The 18931-nt window shown below is 37.2% G+C and overlaps 2 protein-coding genes across 4 annotated transcripts; one reads left to right on the top strand and one right to left on the bottom strand.

Annotated features, from left to right (window-relative positions):
* Nucleotides 1–58: 58 nt before the first annotated feature.
* LOC127647749 (very-long-chain enoyl-CoA reductase-like) lies at nt 59–10475 on the top strand. Of its 3 annotated transcripts, none has more exons than XM_052132194.1 (11): nt 59–507; nt 1736–1787; nt 1911–1955; nt 3187–3290; nt 5752–5867; nt 6119–6224; nt 8046–8118; nt 8258–8274; nt 8403–8460; nt 8571–8659; nt 9881–10475. In XM_052132194.1, the coding sequence occupies exons 1-11, from the start codon at nt 343–345 to the stop codon at nt 10052–10054; spliced, it is 999 nt and encodes a 332-aa protein (XP_051988154.1). In that variant the 5' UTR covers nt 59–342; the 3' UTR covers nt 10055–10475. The 3 variants fall into 3 exon arrangements, with proteins under 3 accessions (XP_051988154.1, XP_051988153.1, XP_051988156.1); XM_052132193.1 differs by having other exon boundaries at nt 8258–8301; nt 9881–10473; XM_052132196.1 differs by lacking the exon at nt 1911–1955 and having other exon boundaries at nt 8258–8301; nt 9881–10474.
* A 636-nt stretch (nt 10476–11111) lies between these two features.
* LOC127647748 (uncharacterized) lies at nt 11112–18840 on the bottom strand. Its single transcript, XM_052132192.1, has 7 exons — nt 18410–18840; nt 15994–16243; nt 14994–15112; nt 14826–14883; nt 14671–14746; nt 14216–14330; nt 11112–12009 (listed from the first exon to the last, which is right to left on the bottom strand). The coding sequence occupies exons 1-7, from the start codon at nt 18749–18751 to the stop codon at nt 11857–11859; spliced, it is 1113 nt and encodes a 370-aa protein (XP_051988152.1). The 5' UTR covers nt 18752–18840; the 3' UTR covers nt 11112–11856.
* Nucleotides 18841–18931: the final 91 nt, after the last annotated feature.

Genomic DNA, 18931 nt, shown 5'->3' with positions numbered 1-18931 from the left:
CATTCGGCAAAGCAGGCATATAAATTTAGCTTCATGAGAAGTGCGGGTCTATCAGATTTCATCTTCAGAGGATCAGTCATGATGCAAGGTAGGCTGGTTTCTGGGTGGCCAGCCCTCAGGTGTTAAGAGGTGGGAGATTTTTCAATCTTACTGCACTTGCTCTGCACTTCACTTGAGACTTTATCTCTTGCAACATTTGCACTGTGCTCAAAGGATGAGAACTTGAATTGGATTTTGGATTAATTCTGATATGAAGAACTGAGGAAGGTTGTGACAAGTAGGGTGAAATCATTCCTCTTAACTACAGGCTACAACACAAGATCCATTGTGTGAGAAGGTGTCATGGATGTATTAGCTTTAGAAGCAAAAGAAGTGAAGAATGATAAAGCATCAGCACCTGCTCCCAAACCCAGAGCAAAACCTCAGAAAAAGCCTAAACGAATCGTTTACTTTGAGGTGGAGATCTTAGATGCCAAGACCAAAGAGAAACTGCTGCTCCTGGATAAAGTAAGTGTCTTGCAAAGTAAACAGTGCCATGATTGTCATGTTTGGCTCTGGGTAGTTGATACAAAATACTTTTGGATGGTTGACATGTCTTGCGTTGTGACATGCTGTTCTCCATTTCAAACTGCACTAAAGAAAATGAAACCTAAAAATGTGCTTCATGTGGTGTCCCCTAAATTAACTGGTTTTATTCAAGTCACAAATTAGATAAAAAAATAAGGGTTTATATAAATAAATAATTTACATAAGTAATTTATAATTAGTTAATACTTAAAAATAAGTACTTAAAAGCACAGAATCAAACTTAATACGTTTGCATAACATACAAATGGCCTATTAAGCTAACAGTTGGAGGTTACCACTTTTATGCTGTATCATTTTAAGCTGTATTTCTTCCTGCTTCTACAATTGTTATGCATGTAGCTTTTATGACATCATGCTACTTGAGAAAGATCATGGAAAATGTTTATATTTATAATGTTAAAATTAAACGGTAAAGGCAAAAACATGACCTAAAATTGTGATTTTAGTTTTTTCTTCTAATTTTAACCTGGAATCGTAATGTTAAAATGGTCAATTACCATCTTATTGTGACTGTGTTGTAATTAAATTGCACATATATTAAAATCTATAAATTTGAATTAATTATATACAAAAATATTTACATTTATTTTATGTTGAAATTGTCTCTTAAGTCTCAGAGGAGTAAAGAAATAATCTTTCATCTGTAATCATCAGCTGTCGTTGATGTCATATAGCTGCACTAATGCGACCGTATTGCACATGCTGTAACTTGTAGTAATAAGGTGATCAGTGTCTGCTGGGTTATGCAGTAGTCATGTTGCTTTTGGAAGATGAGAATGTCCTCTGGAATTCCTGTGCGAGATCCATCGCTTAGCCACAACATGTCTAGAATAGAGCAGAGTACATTTTATTTATCCCTCGGGAGGAAAACTGCAGTGTTGCAGCAGCGAAAACGGTAAAAGACTAGTAAGAAAATAAAAAGAATATCATTTAAAGTATGATACAGAACATTAAGCATTTACATTAACAGTATGTAAATCAAATCTTCTGTGCAATACAAACTATCAGTCTGAATAAATGCTGTATTGAGAGACAGAAGGGGCATTTATTTGTTTATTTAATTTTTGAGAGCATGTGCTACTGTTAAGAACATTCCTGTGGGTGTTGAAATGTCCTAGATAATTAGAAGCTGTTTATGTTTCTGCAGGTTGAGCCAACAGCCACTATTTTGGATATTAAGTCTATGTTCCACAATTCAAGTAAGCTCTGCTCTGTGCGAAAGAACCTATGAGGCTGCAAAACCTTTAAATAACTTCACAAGGAATATGATAAGTTGATGACATTGAATTTAAGTCTTAAATGCCAGGCTTCAATTTCCACAGATCAACAGTGGTATCCTGCCAGACAGTCTTTATGCCTGGACCCAAGTGAGTTGATCTGCTTTAAATAACTGTAGTACTATATATACACTGGGGAGCCAAAACATCAATAACACCTGCCTAATATGCTGTTGGTCCTCCTCGTGCTGCCAAAACAGCGACGACCCACCGAGGCATTAACTCTACAAGACCCCTGAAGGAGTCCTATTATATGTGCCAGCACGACATTAGCAGCAGATCCTTTAAGTCCTGTAAGTTGCATGGATCAGACTTGTTGGTCCAGCACATCCCACAGATGCACAATTGGACTGAGATCTGGAGAATTTGGAGTTCAAGGCAACACCTTGAACTTTTCATCATGTTCCTCAAACCATTCCTGAACAATTTTTGCAGTATGGCAGGGCACATTATCCTGCTGAAAGAGGCCACTGTCATAAGGGAATACCATTGCCATGAAGGGGTGTACCTGGTCTACAACAAGGTAGGTGGCACGTGTCAAATTGACGTCCACATGAACCCAGGGTTTCCCAGCAGAACATTTCCCTGAGAATCACACTCTTTCCACCGGCTTGTCGTCTACCCACAGTTCATCCTTGCACTATCACTTCCCCAAGTAAATGACACACACGGCCATCCACGTGATGAAAACGGTACTCATCAGACCAGGCCAACTTCTTCCACTGCTCCAAGGTCCAGTTCTGACACTTGTGTGCTCATTTAGATGCTTTTGATGGTGGAAAGGGGTCATCATGGGCACTCTGACTGGTCTGCGCCTACGCATCATTACAACCATTATAACCATCATTAAAATTTTCTATGACTTGTGCCACAGTAGACCTTCTGTCAGTTCGGACCAGACAGCCTTCATTGCCCTAACGCATTAATGAGCCTTGGGCGCACAACATCCTGTCACCGGTTTGTGGTTTGTCCCTCCTCATGCCACTGTCGGTAGGTACTCACCACTGCTGAATGGGAGCACACCACAAGCTTTGCCATTTCAGAGATGCTCTGACCCAGTCGTCTTTACATAACAATTTTGCCCTTGTCAAAGTTGCTCAGGTCTTCTCCTGCACATTTCTCCTGCATTCAACATGTTGACTAAGAGAACCATCTTACCATCTAATCTCTTGTTATGAGATGATCAATGTTATTCACCTTACCTGTGAGTGGTCCTAATGTTTTGGCTCAGCAGTGTACAGTATATGCTTATATATATATATATATATATAAGTACATCGTTGAAGACTGAAAGCAATGATATGTGTTTGGTCATTTTCAGAGGGAAAACCCCTACGAGATGAAGAGATCCTTCAAGAGCTGCCTGTAGGAACCACTACAGCCTTCTACTTCCGAGACCTGGGAGCCCAGATGTCCTGGGGAACTGTGAGCATTTCACTAAACAAACAACAACTGAAACACACACTCATTCTCACATTTAGGCATGTGCGAACAGGTGTTCACAGAAATGCATATATGCATAGACCACCATTGGATAACAGCACTATTTGAATTATTACAAATAATCAGCAAGAAAAGGCTATCTGTCTGTCTGTCTGTCTGTCTGTCTATCTATCTCTCTGTCTGTTTGTCTGTCTGTCTCTCTGTCTATCTATCTATCTCTCCGTCTGTTTGTCTATCTATCTGTCTATCTGTCTGTCTGTCTGTCTGTCTATCTGCCTGTCTGTCCATCCATCCCAAGCATCTATATGTGTGTGTGTGTGTATGTGTGTGTGTGTGTCTGTGTGTGTGTGTGTGTGTGTGTGTGTGTGAGTGTGTGAGTGTGTGTGTGTGTGTGTGTGTGTTTTGCCTTTACGAATGTTTGAAAAGTTGTTTTAAATTAAAGATTAAGTTGTGTGAACTTAAATAAATTCAAGAGTTTTTATACCTTTTACTTACGGTACTAAAACACCCTAGCAAAAGAACAGAAGCTATAAGCCTATAGCAATACTAAACAAAACAGCCTATTGATCAGTTTACAGTGTCAATTTAATGGCTTCAATCTCATCCAATCAGAAATTACAGTGGGAAATATCCATTTTATTATCTTCGTTTAATCTTGTATGAATGTGTGTTATAGGGTGAAAGGTTATTTGTATCTAGGCAGCACATGTAAAATTGGGGTCAATCTCTGTACAGTACGTACACAGTCCTGTGGTTCAGTTTTCTCTCACCTACCCAGTATGCAATCCTCTTTCAGTACATGTAATCTCTCTGGCCCCATTCCCACAGGTGTTGATCTTTTTCACCTCCTGTTCACCTCCTGCATGCGTAGCCCTTCATGCCCACCCCTGTCCTGAGTCTCACGGGGAAGGGATGATATCAGCATGTGGGAGGTGTAGGGTCAGAGGTTATGTTGCTGATTAAGAGCAGTAGTTCATTTTTTATAGTAAATATTTAAAGGGATATTTCACCCAAAATTAAAAATTCTCTCATCATTTACTCACCCCCATACCATCCCAGATGTGTTTGACTTTCTTTCTTCTGCAAAACGCATAGATTTTTATACAAATATTTCAGCTCTGTAGGTACATACAAGACATACAAGTGAATGGTGAGCAGAACTGTGAAGCTCCAAAAAGCACATACATGCATCATAAAAGTAATCCAAATGACTCCAGTGGTTTAATCCATGTCTTCAGAAGCAAGATAATAGGTATGGGTGAGAAACAAACCAATATTTAAGGTTTGTTATATTTAATACTTTTTTACTATAAATCTTCTTTTTCTTTAGTTTTTTGGTGATTTGCATTCTACATGCATATTGCCACATACAGGGCAGGGAGGAGAATTTAGAGTAAGAAAAGACTTAAATATTGAACTGTTTCTCATCCACATCTATCATATCACTTCTAAAGACTTAGATTAAACCACTGGAGCCATATGGATTACTTTTATGCTGCCTTAATGTGCTTTTAAGACCTCCATTTCACTTGCATTGTATGGATCAACAGAGCTGAAATATTCTTCTAAAAATTGTAATTTGTGTTCTGCTGAAGAAAGAAAGTCATAAACATCTGGGATGGCATAAAGATGAGTAAATGATGAGAGAATTTCAGCGAATCCGCTGTCTTGTGATACGATGGCAAAACCACAGCCAATGTGTGTGTAGAGCTAGAGAAAGCGCTTAGTGCTGTTGCTCATTTCACATGCAAAGGGGGCATTTCTTAAAGGCACAGCAGCAAAAACAAAAAAAAACAGCCTGTTTAATTAAAAGCCAGAGACAAAGTTGGAAAATGGCCTCTTTTTGATACAAAACACTTTACTTACATTATAAGTAGAACTCGGGGGGGGGGTAAATATCACCCCTTTAATATTGCATGTTGGGTTGGGAACTGAAAACCAATTCTTATTGAGAACTGCTTCGATTCTAGCCAAAGACAAAAGACAAAGAAAGCGCAAACAAAACCGGCACACTGTTTCTCCCAGATGCAGTTGACATTTAATCTAAGCACAAACACAATATTTCTAGCAAAATTATTGGTTGTTTTAGTGGAATACCTGTTAGTTCAGCTTCATATGTGTGTGTCAGAATGTTTGTTTTGTTCACCTCTCATTTGCTTTTAGGACACTATCGTTTAGGTTTAGGTGTTGGTTGAATGTAAGAATGTTTGTTTTGTTCACCTCTCATGTGCTTTTTGGACACTATCGGTTAGATTTAGGTGTTGGTTTAGGTAAGGATATTTGTTTTGTTCACCTCTCATTTGCTTCTTGGACACTATTGGTTCTCATCTGTAGAAAAAATGTTTTTGCAATGGTCATGCAGTTTTTATTAGATCATGATTAATGTATTGTTATGAAAGTGTGTTGCCTATCCCTAATTGTGTATGTTTTTGCTTTCTTGTAGGTGTTCCTAATCGAGTGCATTGGACCACTTGTCATATACCTGCTCTTTTATTTTAGACTACCTTTTATCTATTCTTCCAAACATGAATTCACCACCAGTAGGCATTGGGTCGTGCAGTAAGTATCAGTCCGATAAAGCATAATTTTCAGTCTGTTGGATTTAGTCCATAGACTATAGGAACAGTGTCTTCTAACACCTGACCTATTGGCCAATCCATATACTGACCCAGAAGGTGATTTTGGGAATTGTGTTTCAAAGTGTTTTGATTGACATCTCTAAGGAATAAACTTTGATTTGATGATCTGATATTAAACTGAACTTATAGACCTTGTTGATCTCTTCATGGGCTTCTTTCTCTTCTCTACAGTATCGCCTGTGTGTGTCATACCTTTCATTATGTAAAGCGAATCATGGAGACGTTATTCATCCATCGCTTCTGCCATGGCACCATGCCATTGCGCAACATTTTCAAAGTGAGGATGCATTGCATTTGTGATTTATTTTTTTTGGTTTGGGTTAGGGTTTGGGAAATATATTAACTTTTAACACACTGTTTCCCCATTTGATGCTCAGAAGACAATAGCAGATATTGACTGATCCATGTTAAGATTTGTTGTTTTTCAGAATGTTAGTGTAAATGGAGTAGTTTGCCTCAGATTTTATATTTTGTCATCTTTTTCTAACCCTCATGTTGTTTCAACTCCATATTTTTCTGTATTCTGTAAAACTCAAAAGAAGCTGTCAGACAGAATGTTTGCTTTTGTTTTACAATGAAAGTTGATGATGATTCATACCATTCTGTAGTATTCAAAAAAGACCATAGGAAGTATTTCATGAAGTATCATACAAGTTTAATACAAGTGTGGTTTGTAAAATGTTTTTACAATTTTAGAACCTAACTGCAAGACAGTTTGAACTGCATTAGTGCAGTCTTACACTGTTGCTGTTATGACAGAGCATATATGTAATAATTTATAGTTTCCTATATAAAAGTATGATTTCATATTTAAAACATTAATCTCATAACATTATTTATGCCATTTTAAATGCATTCATGCCACATCTGAGCTAATTTATTTTGAAAACCATAAACATGTGCATCAAATTATCCAAGATTTAGAGCAAGTGGGGCTTTTGAATATTGACAGAGCAAATGGTGGACGTTCATGGGAGCGTGCTGCAGCGGGATGGAAAAAACAGTCCGGCACAGACCTCTAGAACAGATTGATAATAATCGTCTCCTCTGCTGGAGCTTTCTTATGTTCAGTTTAAATATGGTGCTGTTTAAACATCACATTACACTTCATTGATGCCAAACAGCCTTTACGCACACGTGTTACGTGCATGATTGAAATGTGACAAGTATGAAAAATGCAACAGCAAATGAGACTTTGGCTGTGGCAGTGGAGTATTTTCAGTGATTAACATTTTTGTAGACTTGGAATACAGTGCACAAGTCATACAGACTACATGTATGATACTTTTATGATGCTTTTTGTCCTTTTTGTTTAGTTTGGTGGTATAAATCAGCTTTCCTTAAATGAAAAATTGTAGCTTGGACATTTAGCCTAACATACAATTTCCAGGCTAAATGACACAATAACACAGGGTAGCATCGGAATGGGGGTGAGTAAATGATGACTTGATTTTCAGTTTTGCGTGAACCATTCCTATAAACTGATCCCTAAATTTAGGTATTTGTGTTTTAGTAGTGTTGCAAGAAGACAAAATGTGATATTGGCTTGACAAAGCCTTATCGGAACATATAAAATAAGTTGAAAAGACAGACAGAAAAACAACACATACCAGATTGATACATCAATTGATAGCTAGACAGACTGACCAACCAACCAACAGACTGATATAAAGAGAGATAAAGATAGAGATAGAGATTAAGAGAGAGAGAGAGAGAGAGAGAGAGAGAGAGAGAGAGAGAGAAGATTAAAGGCCTTGTGTGTGTTTGTTTACATTTGAATTTTTTCACATTATTGAAGTTGAATAGTCTTGGTTCATTTATACATTATGGGAATTTTCTAAATTTGAATTATCCACTGTGTAAAAATCATTCTGAGCAGTTAGAAAGGATACAGCACACGATGTCAGAACAGTCTGAGTTTGGTTGATTTATCTTGAAACCTGTAGGAAGATGAAGGGATCTTGGAAAATCCCTTAACCATGTCTCTAGAATAAAAGTAAAAAAGAACCACTGAGTTAAGAACAAAGTATTTGAATATATATTTAATACAGGACCTCTGTAAATCACAGTGCATCATTTTTTTTTTCTTTTTCAACAGAGCTGTTCCTATCACTGGTGCTTTGCAGCATGGATGGCTTACTACATCAATCACCCTCTCTACACACCCCCATGTATGTAATATCTCACACTTAACTGCTCTGTGCCATTTTTTATTAACACAGTTTTCATTTTTTAGATTAGTATTTACAATTCTGTGAATGCAATGTACTGCTACCCTTAAAGTCAATCTATGAATCTGTTTACAAGCAGATTATGGCGAAAAGCAGGTAAACACTGCACTTGGAATCTTTCTAGTAAGCACCTGTCTTTCCACTGTGCACACTTTTCCTAAAATGTGTTGTTTCATTATCTGTCTTATCAGCTTTCGTCATATACTGATTTATGATTTCAACAGTTCTGTCAACTAGGAAACTTCTCGATTCACATGACTCTGCGTAATCTCAAACCACCTGGTAAGTTCTACAAATTCTCACAAATCTCGGGTCAAAGCACTTTTTTTTTTATTTTTTTATTTTATTTTTTTTATTAAATGTAACAACACATCCACTTGTTTTATATTAAGGCTCCAAGATGAAGAAGATTCCTTATCCAACCAAGAATCCATTTACATGGATATTTGCACTTGTTTCATGCCCAAACTACACATATGAGGTGAGACCCAGTCTGTGTTATTGCAGTGAGAGCAAGACTGATTTAATTCATGCAGTCTGGATGCATTCTTGTGTTGTATATGGCTGTTGATTTGCAAAAAAAAGTTATTTTTACTATGTTTTTAAACGCTTTATTTAAATGTATAAAATACAGGTTTTAAATAAAATCTTATACAACATTCCATTTGTTTTATTTTGTGGCAAAAATAATTTATATTGACAGTTTGAGGACACTTAAAGGGATAGTTCACCTAAAAATGGAAATGCTCTCATCATTTCATCTGCTGAACACAAATGCACATTTTTTGAAGAATATTTCAGGTTTGTAGATTCATAAAATGCAATCAAATTGTGACCAAAACTTTGAAGCTTTTAAAAACACATAAAGGTAACATAAAAGTAATCCATGAGACTCCAGTAGTGAAATCCATATATTCTGAATATTTAAATCAATATTTTTACTGTAAATCTATACTTTCACTTTCTTGTGTTTTTCGATGATTCATATTCTTCTTGCATATCACCGCCTACTGAGCAGGAAGGAGAATTTATGGTAAAAAAGGACTTAAATATTGATCTGTTTCTCACCCACATCTATCATATCACTTCTGAAGACATGGATTAAACCACTGGAGTCTTATGGATTACTTTCATGCTGCCTTTATGTGCTTTTTAAGTTTTGGTCACCATTCACTTGCATTGAATGGACCTACAGAGCTGAAATATTCCTCTAAAAATCTTAATTTGTGTTCAGCAGAAGAAAGAAATTCATACACATCTGGGATGGCATAACGGTGAGTTAATGATGAGACAATTTTCATTTTCAGGTGAACTATCCCTTTAAAAAAACCAACTAGGTAGGTATATTTACTATATTTTCAAAACGTTTGACTTCAGTTAAATTACTTGTTACCTATTTGTGACTAAAATGTAACTTTTCTCAAAGCTGCAGTTTGATATTGATCATATTTTGCACCCTATATAGGTAAACTGTGCATCATGTTTTTGTTTAAATAAAAAAAAAATGTAAGGGGTGGTTTTTAAAACGTCAAACCTAACTGTAACCAAAATGCAATATTGCGAAATGTTAAAACTTGGATTGGGGGACGCATCCTTTGTGTGCGGCCCTTTACATGCTGACCCCTACTGGCCACAGAGAGTACATAAAGACAGTTGTTCAGTAGAGTGAATGTGACTGAATCTGAACTGTGTTTTCCTGCAGGTGGGATCTTGGCTTGGATTCACTCTGATGACTCAGTGTGTCCCTGTGTTGTTCTTCACTGTGGTGGGATTCATACGGATGACCGTTTGGGCCAAAGGGAAACATCGCAGCTACCTGAAGGACTTCAAAGGGTATCCCACGCTGCGTTCCCCAATCTTACCATTCATCCTGTAGCAGGACATAACAGAATACTCACTCGTCTCACTCAGTGGACATTATGGCTTCTTGAAGTGAATTGCAAAGTTTGCATGTAAATGGATGGAAACACAACATCATGTGGTTGGGTTAAAAAATCAGGCAGAATTACAAATAAAGTTAAGATTATCCAGATGTGAAGTAAAAAACATTTTCATTCAAAAATTAATTTGATATATGACCATGAACAAAAATGTTCAGATTGCTGTGAACTTACCCTGTCCTTTAGCAGCTTGTACACTTTGGATAAAACAAAACATGCTTTTACAGATACAAGTCACTTTTTACTAGTTTATACATACATAAGTCTTAATATATCCTAGAAATGTATAAAACAAATGTAGTGCATTATGAAACATTTGAATGTTTTGTCATGACAAGAAAAGCCATTCTATTTCAATTATCATAAATAATAAAAAATATATATTTTATTGTTTTTACACATGAGAATACAGTGGACATGGTACAAATATATTGGGAACAAAAAGATGCTCAGAAGTACCACGACCAAGAGATCATAAGAGACTCTTTCTGTCTGAGAGCTTCAGTCTATGATGGGATGTAATACTGTACTTTCTTTCTATGGAAAGGACTGAAACTAATTTAATGGTAGCATATATATATCCATCGTCACTTGACTGATATATTTCCAAGCAATACATCTGGCATGTCAACAGTTTGATGTGATTGCTTTTTTGGTGAAATCTCCATCAGATTGGCTTGACTAAGTAAAACAAACAAAAAAAAAACCTGACATGGGTCTGGGTAATATTTCACCCCAAAACATTAGAAAGAAACAAATAATATTTTGCTAGAAGAAATTTACACTGGCATTATTTTCATGATGATTAAGCACATTTTACCACAACACTTCATTACAGCAATGCAAAAAATACTCAGTGAAATGGAAAAAAAAAAATTATAATAATAATAATATATATATCATTTCTGAAACAATTAAAATATTAATAATGCATTTATTAAATTAATTTAAATAAATTCTTAAATTAAATTATATTAGGGTACCTTTTTACTGTAATAAAGACATTACTGTTTCAACAAACTTTAAAGTACAGTTCAGTGTCTAAATGTAGTACAGTAATTCATATTTTGGGGGAAATTGTGCTTGCTTGTCATGAAATAATGAAAGAACTATTTTAATGGCCCAGAAACATTTTCTTTTTGCTGTTGATTTTGGGGTGGAATCGGATCTACACGTTTTCACGAGATTCACTCACCTGAATTATTTCAAATTGTGCCTTCACTATGAACTCTAATATGAGCACATCTGTTACAGATAACTGTATTGCTGTCCAGTCCTGGAATCAAGGCATCAGTAACTCAAAACAGGAATGATTGATGCCACAAGTGCCATTTTTTAGATTCTGAAAGTGGAATTTATTTCCTAACTTTACATTTTTATTTTAAGACTGCTGTAAAACATTGCTGATCATAGTACATTTAATAGGACGAAAAATGGTTTATATAGTATTGCAACACAGCTAATGATCTCTGACAAAAATAATAGGAACAATATTGGTGAATGAGATGCTCCACCATGGAGAAATAACACTTAAGATGAGTAGTCCCATCAGCCCTGTGAGGGATGGACAGAAGGACAAAGACAGGCTGAATCATGCGGTATGTCCTCACGAGACAGAAAACATGACAAACTGAAGAGGATTGTGCAAATCAAGTCTTATAGAGTTCCATTCTCCCCGTATTTAATATCCAACGCTCCAAGTCAGAGGGTTAAAGTCTGTTTTTGTTGATAACGAGCACTATGAGAAGAGGCGGTTGTCGTCCTCAAAGTGACTTCTCTGCAGTACCTTCACATGATTCTCATAGATTTTGAGGGCGGGACCGAGTCTGATTGACAGACCAGTCAACACATCACTGCGCTGCATCAGGAGCAAGGACTTTCCATCTATTTCCTGTATGAATTAATGATAGAAAAGGGTTAGTAGAGATCAGCTGCACCGAATTTAATCATTTAAAGAGATAGTGGTTAATATTAGGGATGCACGATACATCATGATTCGTGACCGTATTGGTTATTTGTGGTTATTAGCATTCTGACACGTGATTTTTATTATTTATTGGTATTGGTGGATATTGTACACTTAGTTGGCCAATATTGCATATAGAATTGTGGCCTATTAAAGAAATAGTGCTAAATTATGACAAATATTTAACCCAGAGTGAGTTGATGTGCACATGTCACGATAATGGAGCTGTGTATATTTACACAGAAACATTAGTTGTGTTCATTACTTGATAAGTTTATCAATTAATATCTAATATCATATAGTGTAATGCTCTGATGCCTAATTACAAACATTATAAACAACTGACAAACAATTTTAGATTTTAGTGTATTTTATTAATTGTTTTTGACAACATAAAACTGATCAATTTTCAACATTAAAAATCTATTCTAAGTTCACACACACACACACACACACACACACACACACACACACACACACACACACACACACACACACACACACACACACACACACGTAATTATTTCTCAGAATTTCAGCATTGGTTAATCTCTTAGTAGATATTCACAAGCAAAAAAATCTGAATTCTAATAAACAACCAAAATCCTTAAATTACAAAGTATTTCCATGGTCAAGTTATTCACAAGATTTTTGTCTTTTCTAAATTATATGTATTGCAGTGTTGGGGAGTAACCCTACTAACTTAGCTAAATTTTAGCGTTACATTAGATCGGCTGTTTTTACAATAGTGTAAATGTTCCAGTAACGAGCTACATTTACCCCAAAGTATCGCTATACTGTAATAAAACGCTACCTTTGTCACAATATATATGCAGCAATGTAGCCAAACAAGTTATTAAAGGAATATTCTGGGTTCAATTCAAGATAAGCTCAGTTTACAGCATTTGTGGCGTAATATTGATCACCACAAAAATGTATTTAAACTTTTCTTTAAAAAAAGAGACACTTACAATGGGCCAATTTTTTGGAGGGTTTAAAGACAGACATGTGACAATTATAACTGTATAAAAGCACTTAAATTAATTCTTCTATTAAAACTTGTGCATCATTTGAACTTTTTGAATTGTAATTTTTGCATTAATTTTAGGGTTTGTCGACATTACAACGTCATGGCAACGAAGTTGTAAAATTGGCTTTAAGTTTACACAGAAAAGGCTAGTAAGTGATTTTATCACACTTAAATCATGTTTACACACATATTGTTTATGTCTTGTGAATCCGTTCTTTCAGACAGTTAATGTAAATGAGCCAGTTAAACAATTCAGTTATATTTAGCAATTCATTGTTTAATGTCACCCTTTAACTATCAGAAATTCTGACTGTCGAATTAAATAATATAATTGTTATATACTGTATACAAAAAAACTGCTCCAATATAGTAAGCTACATTTTGTTAGTAGCTGTAGCTGACTACTTTTAGAGTAACTGTTGTTTAACTAGTTAAATAAGCTTATAAAAAAAAAAAATCAACTCATATCAACGTTTCTTGTCCATTTATTGGTTTACTTAGCAAGTAGTATTTCAATGAACTGGATAATGAGGAATCAGACATTCATTAATTAAAAAATAAACACCAACAGATGTCCGATGCAAACCGGAAATGGATTTCAGCTGTTTGTTTGTTGTCACATAATAATGTAATTTCAAAACAAATCTATATTTTATGTCCATGTATAGTATTTATAAATTTGGTTAGTAGCTGTGTAATAAGCAGGATGATGTACAGTTACCCAGTTGTTATTACAAAATAAACCCCTTCAAGCTTCACGTTGGCACCTGATCACCCGGTCAGGGTTTATTTTGCTGTACACGATCCTATACTTCAGTGAGGCTCTTTGTTCAGTTTTAAAAACTACTCAAAGAACTTGAAAAGCTGGACTTTTGGAGGTTGGAGGCATGGTTTACTGCAATGACTTGGTAAAATGCTCATTACTGTAGTTCGTCAAGATGTTGTATTTTTGATTTTGTGAAATATTAGATACCACAGTAAAAAATGTTTTACTGTAATCATTTTTTTAATCATCATAAATGTAGGGGTGAAATACGACACAGACATGTCTTGACAAACCTTGTGAGATTCAGTCCTCTAGTCACTGGTTGTGGTACTAACCTGTGCTCTGAAAGCCACAGCCTGCTCCGGGAAACCCACAGAAGAGAAGTAACTGACCACGTCAGCCACGCTCCAATGCAAAGGGTCCTGCCCAATTTCCTCCTTTACCACATCACTAAGGATTAAACAGAAACAGCTCAATGCATCTTTTTTTTTTGTTTTTATTGCTAATCAGGCAGATAACATTCTGGCGTTTTCTGCTGAAAAGACAGTTTATGTTGTGTTTTTGGAGCTGGTCTCCCAGTATGGTGTGCTGGTGTCCCTACCAGTCTTTTAATCTAGATTAACCAGCTTCATCAGAAAGACCATGCTAGTCAACCAGCTTCACTTGCTAGGTTTTGTTGGTGAAAAGCATGGCTTTGCTGATCCACCAGCTAGACCAGCACCAAACCACCCTAGACCAGCATGGGAATTACATGCAGGTTAAGCTGGTCTTTTTACCAGGATTCACTCACTTTGCCTTGTACACCCCTCCAATGTTGACCAGGTCTATCTCTGTCGTGCTCTTGGGTCCATCATTGCACTTTTCACCTGAAAACACATTCCCAAATATTAATGTTCAATTGACAGAGCTGGAATAAAAGTAAAAGAACACAGGCTGAATAATCACCTTCTTCAGCATGGACAGAGGTGGTGTGAGGCCCTCCATCTGAATTCACCAACTCATCCTGAAGTCAAACGGGGACAATATGACACTCAGGAACATTAAATCTGTCTACTGACTACATGACTACTGTGACTGGAAGTGCTGCGGCTTGTGCAGGATGGACATGCTTACCGGTGTGTTTCTGCAGTCTGACAGCAGTGGATCAGGTGTAAGCACGCTCTCCGCAGGCCTCAGCCCCTCCTCTCCTAAAGGGCAGATGCCCAGTGGCTGCTCCTCGAACGGCAAAGAACCTGTGGGTGACAATGATAGATACTGCCAACTGAAATCTCTTTAACTGAGGATGCCAGGATAACAGAACAACTGTCTGAACTGCACAATTAACCAGTTAACTTGCAGCACTTTTTCCCCTTTAATTCAGTAAATGTAATTTAGAGGCATTTTTAAAAGATGATCTTGTCTTCTTTATTGTTAGAAAGCACGTTTAATACAACCTTTTAAGTCAAGGTTCAAGCTGAATAGTCGGTTAAGTGCTAATGATTAAGCATTGCAATAATCGCTGAATAGTCGAATAATCAAAATTCATCATAATCGATTATCAAAATAATTGTTTGTTGCAGCCCTAGTGGCAGAATAGGCTATTGACAACAAAAAAAGCTCACTTTTGGTTGATAATTTATAAGCTAACATTAAACATAAAATAATACATTTTACAGAACTACTTCTCAGTCAAACTGTAACAGCAAGAATCAGGATTAATGTATTAATCTTTATCCAATGATTATTAAGTGAAGACTGCACCGAGACTGCATCTTAGAGAAGTTCTGAGAAATGTGCATGTCCATGTTGTCACTATTGGCGTGAACGACTCAAAAGTTGTCAAATTGTGTCGCCAAATGATCCAGTTTCAGAAGAAACATTTTGCATGAAATTGCGAGTGCCTAATGTCGTGGGTTTCCACACTTTTTGACAAATACATAACCTTTCCAAACAATTTTTAAGAGATCTCTTTAAGGATTTCAGTTTGTATCTCAGGTACCAATCCTTGTAATTAATAGATTTTAATGGGGTTAAGCACTCATGGGAAAAGTTATTAACTAGTAACCTTTACCAACATCATCCTCAATCGACTAACTGTTTTTAAATACTAAATAGTTTCATAGTACATATGTACCTGTTTCATGATGTTCTGCTGGCTGTGTGTGCTCAGGAAGAGTGTAAGCACTGTCCCGGTCCAGCCTCAGAGCATCCTGAGTCGGTGAGGCGGCTGGTGAGGTCACAGGAAGACTGATGTTACTGCTTGTGATGGGACTCAAGCTGATGCCAGAGTCAGTGGTGCTCTGAGCGCACATGGCATCCAAACTGCTCTCATCGCACTCCTCGTCCATACTGCTATCTATTCCTGCTGTTGTGGACATCTCATCCTAAAAGATTGAATGGAAATTCAGAATGGAATACTAACTTACGCTTACTGAATTCTGCATAGCATACACTGTATACTTCTAACTATTTTGGGAAAATAGTAATTTGGCATTGGTTGTTTGGCATTTTTAATTACATTCTCTGTAGACATTTCTTACAGTTGGACAGCTGGACTAAAAATATTTGTTGTCCGAGTGGGCGGACAACAAAAAAAAAGAGTTGCTAAAATTCTAAGCATTAAAAGTTTAATGCTGTGCACAGTATACATACTATACAGTATGTGCTGCAAAAATTAATATAGTAGTATGTTAGAATATTTCTCCGAACATAGCAAGATACTTTGATCATTGTATTTCAATTACACTCCCAAAGCCTGCATACAATCCAACTTAACACCAGACTTAAACATATCTCCTGTTTTTGGTTAAGAAATAAAAAGGTTTTATAAATATAAAACCTTTACCTCAGATTATTTTATAATCTGAATATAAAATCTCTGTCACTTTATTTAGGAATGTAAATTGAAACAAGATAATTATTATCCTATTCTATATTCTCTGTTAAATAGTGAACTTTTTTGTGGAATTTGAAGACATATAGACCAATGTACTAAACAACATGTACTGTTATTTAGTGCAGGTAACATGTCAAATAACACTCTTTTCAAATCATACTGTGATGGTATCAGAATAAATATAAAGACAAATAAAGATTGGGACACTAAGACCATGTGAAGGATCTGTTCTATTTTTTATTTTATTTTTTGAAAGGAAATTATTATTATTTTTAATTGTGGTAATCAACATTATGCCACAAACTGAGCTTAACTTGTATTGAACATAGAATATTATTTTAATAAGACCCTAAACGGACAGACAGACTGTTGTGTACGGCCAAATATATGCAATATTTTAAAGCCAAACAAACACATCTGTATTCACTGAGGAAATATCCCCGACTTTTCCAGGACTGCAAATCACCATTTTAAAATAAAAATAATCCCAGATATTTCCTGACCGTGGTTTTGATAAAACCGGTGAGCGTGTCAAGGCCGCGCGCTACTGTTTATTCGGACAGGAGCGAGACAGAAATTCTTTACCAACCGTGTTTTCGTAAGCTCTGAACCCAATTTGGGAAATTACTGTCGATTTGGTGTGAAAAACGTTACTAACAGAGCAGCGAATATGGCTAAATAACTTATTTTTATATCATCGCGAGAAACATTACGCACTGAGTTTGCAGAAAGGAGGCGCGCCGTACTCAACTCGCGCCAATGTCAAACGGGGCGGGCTCATGAATATTAAGTGTCATGACGTTAGCCAGTGGCCTCAGAGATCCGCGTAGTGAGCACATGTATATTAAGTAAGCAAGTCAAGAGTCCGCCCCGATTTGCTCAGAGGCGCGCTGCCTATCTGAGAGAAGCGCGTCCCAAGGCAAGCCTACTTTAACGTGGCTATATTCGACCATTTTCACCCTGCCGCTTTGATTTAGTGCTTGAAAAACAAACAAAACTAACGTTTACCTGAATTAACAGGTTCTCCCAATAAAAAATGACAACAAATTCACGGGTCGCGCGCACTTCGCCAGCACGGACATAAAGGTTCATAGCAGTCCGTCCAATGACATGCGGTTCAGTGATCCTTGTAAATTGTAGTACTGACTTTATCACTCCATGCATTGGTCCTCTAATTCAATCTCACTGTAATAAATGACATCTACTGTATTTTGTCTCCAGGGGCGCATCCTTGTACGAAATGCGCGAATCGGCTTATCCGTGATGTTTTGTTGACTTTCCCCCTGTGTAAAAAAGCGAGTTTTGCTCAATGACATATTGACAACGATTTTTTCGCTAAAGTTGAGTTACCAGACAACACGCGTGCTGTCTATGCTCACACAAAATACTCGCTCAGAAGGATTTCGACATTGATCAAGCGCTTCCATTGTTGGCGATTTTCCGTCGGTTTGTGCCGCTCCCCGTCTGCGCCAGTCTGCGAGCGCGCGCGCGCGTGTGCACTTGCTTTCACGTTGCATATGCCAACGAACTGTTTAACTAGTGATAAAATAACAGGGATGAACATTTTATGTGATGCAATCCGTCTGTCTATCGTCGGACCGCAGCCACTTGTTCTGCGTACCAGCGCTCGGTCACATGAGCGCGGTTTACTTACTTCCATGTCCTCCATCTGATCGTCATCCGCAGGACCCAGCGCGCTGTCGCCGGTGCTCAAGTCCGGGAGAGACGGCTGTTTCACTGCACACTTGCCCTGGTCGCCCTTTCTCCTGCCTCTCAGCACCTTTGCTGCGTTGCGATAGGAAACTGAGCCTTTGTAGTTGACTTTCAGCACAGCTTGCTCCTCTATCAGTTTCTCCAGTTCTGAACGGGTTCGGTCCCAGTCCGAGCCGTGTCGTCTTTTAACCATTCTGCAAATTCTATCCAGGTCCGGTCGCGCTTTTCTCGACCTTAACGAGTCTATGGAGCCCAGGATCCATTCGCGGTACGGCTCAGACATAATTTCTAGAGGAGTTCAAGCGTGAGAGAGTGGATGAAGTGCGTCAGTATCTTGCCCTCAACGTGACGCTCGCCGTATTTTCGAGCCGCGGCGCGATAGCGCTGAAGAAAAAACGGAAACCAACAGTACGCGTGCGTTGATCACATTGAGCGCTTAAGGAGGAATGCTGTAAATTCCGGG

This window comes from Xyrauchen texanus, chromosome 8, assembly GCF_025860055.1.
Source record: "Xyrauchen texanus isolate HMW12.3.18 chromosome 8, RBS_HiC_50CHRs, whole genome shotgun sequence".
In the NCBI taxonomy this organism is placed as follows: domain Eukaryota; kingdom Metazoa; phylum Chordata; class Actinopteri; order Cypriniformes; family Catostomidae; genus Xyrauchen; species Xyrauchen texanus.
Note: the sequence above shows the minus strand (reverse complement) of the source record. Positions and strands in the feature narration are given on the sequence as shown.